Genomic DNA, 5,248 nt, shown 5'->3' with positions numbered 1-5,248 from the left:
GCGAGAAGCTCTGGCGAGCTGCTCTTATCGCGTGGCAATTTCATGGACGCGGGAAGCAGTGCCAATCGTATTGAATTGGAGAGGGAGGAGGCGGGCGTAGTCGCGGCCTCCAGAGGACGCGGGTCCGCCAAACTCATCCTGTTCCCGTCCGCCACACGTCCGCGCAGCTCTCAAGTCTCCGGGAATATGTTGGCGGACGTCCACCCGTTGTGTGCGCCATGGCCAATAGAAGAGGAAGAGGAGCTGGACAAAGACGACAGGGAGTGGAACTCCCGGGTGAATCCGTTGGGTGCATCAGAGGAGGCGCCAACCGACATGGCAAGTCCCTCAGTAGCCGTCCCACGTAAAAAACAAAAGGGCGCGGCCGATAAGGGACGAGCTGCTGGGAAAGTCAGGCCAAGGCGCGGGACGACGCACAGCGACAGTGCCAGTAGCAGTTCCGTGAAAAGGAGCGGGAAAAAGTCTTCGCGGGGCGGTTTCTTTTCCCGGATCTGCTGCACTTCATAAGAGAGCCATTTCCATCCACCGTTTATGTTTGTCTGTTTTGCTTTGTAATTGCTGTTTGCAAAATACGCCCATTTGTGCGGCGGTGTTCATTTTATATGTTTTTATGCGTGTGGTGCTTGTTTCTGCTGGGGTGGCGGGTCTTCCTTTTTTGATTGGTTTATTGTGCGCATATTTTTGTGATTTTGTGTGCCTGCCGCTGCGTGTAATTTGTGCGGCTTTTGTGCCTGGAAGGGATATAAATGGGACGGGGAGAGGAGTGGCACGGCGTTATTTTGTTGACCGCAAGCGGTGTTTTCCGTTCCACTTGCACCATTTTACATGCAACGACATGCGTGGGAGCGTCGTGGTGGTGTGTGGGGCGTCACTCCGCGCCGTCTCGCTCTTTCTTCCTTTTTTTGTTCTGCTGCTTCTTTGGCCTTGTCGTACTCCTTTCATTGGTGCTTTGTTGTTGCTCTTTTTTCCCCCTCCCTGCCTGTGTCTGCGTGTTTGCCCGTACCTGCGGTGGCACGGGGCCCACGGACAAGAGCGCGAAAGGGACGAAACACGACCAACGAGCCTCCGTGATGTTCTGCCCGGATCCGTACGGCGCAATGCGGCTGATGCAGTACAACATGCAGCGCCGGGCCGTTCAACAAATGGTTGCCGAGACGCAGCGGCAGATGATGCAACAGGGGTGCACGGTCCCGAATGAAATGCCGCCGTCGCCGGAGGGCTTTGGGAACATGGGCGGCCCAAACTCCGGATGGGGCCCGTGCCGGCAACGGGGTGGCAGCCTTGAGCCGACGCCGGCGGGTTATTTTGGCGGCTTCTCCCCGGCACCACAGTTCCTCCCCAACGATCTTGAGAATATGCGTATCCCGGAGGAGCGCTACGGAAACTACTGAGGAGCCGAGCGCCGAGACTCACAGGGGAGGAGGGGGCGTGCCGCCGTCGAGGATGACCCTGCATGCCGACACGTGGGAGGGGGCTGCAGCCATGGAGACCGAATATATATACCGAGGTGACAACGCACCGGCCGCCGATGGTGGGTGGTCATGCGTACAAGAAAAGGCGGGCCGCTTTTCTGCGAGGACTCAACAGGCGTGCAGGACTCTTTTTGTCCCCTACTTTTTAGTTTGTGATCAGAAATGTTGAGTGAAACCAACGCAATGAAGTGAAAAACGTCTCGCAAGATGGAAGAAAAACAAGAGCATTTTTGTGTGTGTTTCGGAGAGAGTCTTTATGTGTCATTATATTTTTATGACTGTTTCTTCTTCTTTTGGTGTAACTTTCTGGGAAACGTGGTCCACTCCTCATCGGGGAGGAGGCGGCGCAGCGTCCCACAGGCGCCGGACGAGCCCTTGCGGTGTTTCCCGTGCCTCCTGTGCGCTGGTGTCGCCGCCCACGCTGACGCCGCTCGCTCCGCCGCCCTGACCCCTTCACCCGCACCGTCCCGGATTCGGGTGGGGCGCAGTGGGTTGGCTGACGGGCATTCGTGTACTCGCGTGGCTGTGTTGTTTCTTGTTGTCGCCCGTGCTGTTTGTGTCTGCTGCCTGCTGCCCCCACACTCTCTCCGCCCTTTTTTCCTTTGCCTAGACTCTCACACCGAAAGCGACCATGGCGAAAACGAAGCTGCCGACGATGAAGCGGAAGCTGAGGTGGGTTGCCGTACTGCTGATTTTCTTCATTGCGGTCACGACTGTTCTGTCCCTCAGCTTTGTCCCCGCTGACGATGATGGTGCACCGGCACCCAACAACCTCCGCCACCCGCGAGCCTCCACAGTGGACGACGCAGCGCTTGCTTACATCCCACGCCGTGTTGTGGATACGTGGAGCCGGCGGGAGTATCTGGTTGTGCTGGGCATCATCTCCACGGACGACGAGGCGAGGCGAACACGACGCAACCTGCAGCGGTCGACGTGCTGGTGGTTCCCCGGAGTGGCGACGAGGGTGAACGACTTCACCGGTGCGATGCTTGTGCTGTACGTCCTTGGGCGACACCCGTCGCACGGCTACAAATATTCCGCCGCGCTGCTGGAGGAGGCGGCGCAGTGGAACGACGTGGTTGCGCTGCCAATGAACGAGGGCCGTGTTTCACCAGAGAAAAAAGTGGGTGTTGGGGGGTATTCAGGCATCGAGGCTGGGATTGGTATGACCCGCAAGACGTACATGTGGTTTGACCTTGCGCACCGCCTGTTCCCGACCGCGAGGTACATTGCGAAGGGCGATGACGACATTTTCCTCCGTGTGCCGCTGTTTGTTGCTCACCTGCGCCTCCTGCCGCGCCGAGGGATCTACATGGGTGTTTATGCTGCATCATCGTTATGGGTGAAGGACAGTTTTATAGATGTGTTGTTTATGGTTGGCTGGTGCTACACCATGTCGAGGGATGTGGCGGAGGCGTTGGTGTCGTACAAGCCGCTGCGGCGCCTGGCATACCTGCCGTACAGCAAGGAACGTGAGGAAGAGTTTTTTTCTATTCACATGCAGCACGAAGACGTAATGGTGGGACGTGTGCTGGTGAACGAATTGAAGTACAAGCCGATGGTATACGTCAAGATGCTGGGTTGTCATTTCCATGACGCTCGCAATGAAACGGGGCACTCGCAGGTGGTGCCGACCTCGATGTGTGTCCATCATGTGCGGGAGGACGACTACGCTGCGCTGATGGCGCGCTTCGGCAACGACACATCGCCTGTTGCCCGTGTGGAACGGTACTCGAAGGAAGTGATATACCCGTCGTGCGATTGACAAATGGACGAAATGATATGTTTCCTGTGCGTGTTGGATACTAATGTATTGCTTGATTGGTTGCTGCACCCCGGTTCGTGCCCTGTGTGCTCCGTGGCCGAACGAAGTGGAATGTGTCATTGACTACCCTCTGCCCCCGTGGAGCGTGCCACTCCCTGCCCTCGACCCGCGTGCGTGTGTGCTTCTGCTGGGGGCACGTGATGAGGATGTGCGTGTGTGTGCTGGGCCGCCAATGAACGATGTATGTGAGTCTGTGGTTCTGATACGTTTTTTTGTTTTTTTTTGGTGTCGGTGAAACGAGTGATGAGAAGAATGCTGGCCGCCGAAATTGATATATTTCTTGATAAGAACGAAGATTATTTTTTATTGACGATTTTTTTTTACCTGTGTTGTTAATTGTTTTGTGAAAACCGACGATGGACGCAATCAGAGAGCCGATGCCGGTAGGACGAATATTTTCTTTACTTTTGATTTTTCACTTTCCGTTCCACTCACACCCTCCTGCGATGCTCGCCTCGCGGTGGGGTCTTGTGGCTGGAGGATCCTCAAAATCCTACCGCCTTATGTGTCGTAATATTTACAATTCTAACAATGTGCCACATGCTACGTGAGCGACAATACGAATGTAGATGTGTGTATATGCATGTATTTACTTGAGGCAGGCATTTAGGCGAAACCCACTGCTTCTCCTTTTACCTTCTTTCTTTCCCGCCCCTATTAATTTACTTTACATAAATTTAGGATCTGGCGAGCAGCCCAGACAATTATTTTGTAGTTTTCTGGTGTCTGCCTTTTTTTCTCTCTGTGGATGTCTGTGTGGGCCTGGGCTGTATTTTCCTGTTCATGTGCACAGAAGGTGCACTTTTCTTCTCTCCTTCGTTTTTTTTTGCAGTGTTTTTGTTGTGTGGTCGTGGTAAAGGATTTAAAAAATGTCCGGTGGGGCCCCACTGCCGCCGTCGCAGATGGACCTGCAGAAGGTCGTGGAGGTGCAGTTTGAGATGTTTAAGGAAAAGCAGATTAAGGACTACGCCGTGTGTCTCGTGGAGCACGCCAAGTCGTACGAGCGCGGCCAACCTGTGCGTGGGGGCATTAATGATCTTCGCATGGGAACCACCGACTTTGAGTTTGCCTGCGAGACGTGTCACCGAAAGCACCCGGAGTGCCCCGGTCACTTTGGCTACATTGACCTTGCGGAACCTGTTTTTAACATTGGTGTCTTTGACATTGTGCTGCAGGTACTAAAGTGCGTGTGCAAGTCCTGCGGTGCACTTCTCATGGACACCAACGACCCGCAGGTGCACAAGAAGTTGCAGCACCTCACCGGCGTGAATCGCCTGCGCCAAGTGGTAAAGATGTGCGGCATGAAGTGTCGCATGTCAACGGATGCCACAACGCCCGAGGAGGCGGTTGTGGCGCGCGGGTGTGGCGCAACGCAGCCTCGCATTGGCCGCTACCTCGGCATTTACCCAACCCTCATCATCAAGGCAACGCTGGAGGAGCAGGACATGGTGTGGCACGCGGACACCGCGCGCCAAGTGCTCGACCGTGTCTCCGACGAGGACGCGCGGGTGATGGGGTTTGACGCGTTGCGCTGTCACCCACGCGACCTCGTGCTGACGGTCCTGCCGGTGCCACCGCCGCAAGTGCGGCCCGCCATATCGTTTGGCAGCCTCAAGTCGGATGACGAGCTCACGCATCAGATTATGTCAATTGTGAAGCGCAATAATCAGCTGCGGAAGGACAAGGAGTCTGATGTGCAGGTGGCAGTGGACCGCAGTCGCGCGCTGCTGCAAGAGCATGTGGCCGCGTACTTCAACAACGCTTCCATGTACTACAAGCCAACGAAGGTGAACGACACAAAGAAGCTCAAGTCACTGACGGAACGTCTGAAGGGAAAGTACGGCCGTCTACGCGGGAATCTGATGGGCAAGCGCGTGGATTTTTCTGCCCGAACTGTCATTACAGGCGATCCGAACATTGACGTGGATGAAGTTGGTGTGCCCTTCTCTAT

At 55.4% G+C, this 5,248-nt stretch overlaps 4 protein-coding genes across 4 annotated transcripts, besides 4 other annotated features; all 4 read left to right on the top strand.

Annotated features, from left to right (window-relative positions):
• Positions 1-507, top strand: Tc00.1047053507443.53 (uncharacterized protein; the record flags this gene model as incomplete). Its single annotated transcript, XM_799008.1, has 1 exon — positions 1-507. A coding segment is annotated over one exon (507 nt), but the record flags the coding sequence as incomplete, so codon positions are not given.
• Positions 1-2,086: a sequence feature (areas not merged during assembly with more than two copies in the genome that could not be assigned to a particular haplotype).
• Positions 747-1,391, top strand: Tc00.1047053507443.40 (uncharacterized protein; the record flags this gene model as incomplete). Its single annotated transcript, XM_799006.1, has 1 exon — positions 747-1,391. The coding sequence occupies one exon, from the start codon at positions 747-749 to the stop codon at positions 1,389-1,391; it is 645 nt and encodes a 214-aa protein (XP_804099.1).
• Positions 2,087-3,051: a sequence feature (haploid, Esmeraldo-like haplotype).
• Tc00.1047053507443.30 (UDP-Gal or UDP-GlcNAc-dependent glycosyltransferase, putative) lies at positions 2,104-3,237 on the top strand (the record flags this gene model as incomplete). The annotated part of the gene is made up of 1 exon (XM_799005.1): positions 2,104-3,237. One exon carries the CDS (start codon positions 2,104-2,106, stop codon positions 3,235-3,237), a length of 1,134 nt encoding a protein of 377 aa, XP_804098.1.
• Positions 3,052-3,368: a sequence feature (areas not merged during assembly with more than two copies in the genome that could not be assigned to a particular haplotype).
• Positions 3,369-5,248: a sequence feature (heterozygous, non-Esmeraldo-like haplotype).
• Tc00.1047053507443.14 (RNA polymerase IIA largest subunit, putative) lies at positions 4,167-5,248 on the top strand (the record flags this gene model as incomplete). Its single annotated transcript, XM_799007.1, has 1 exon — positions 4,167-5,248. A coding segment is annotated over one exon (1,082 nt), but the record flags the coding sequence as incomplete, so codon positions are not given.

The sequence above is a fragment of the Trypanosoma cruzi genome, assembly GCF_000209065.1.
Source record: "Trypanosoma cruzi strain CL Brener chromosome Unknown tcruzi_1047053507443, whole genome shotgun sequence".
Lineage (NCBI taxonomy): Eukaryota > Euglenozoa > Kinetoplastea > Trypanosomatida > Trypanosomatidae > Trypanosoma > Trypanosoma cruzi.
Note: the sequence above shows the minus strand (reverse complement) of the source record. Positions and strands in the feature narration are given on the sequence as shown.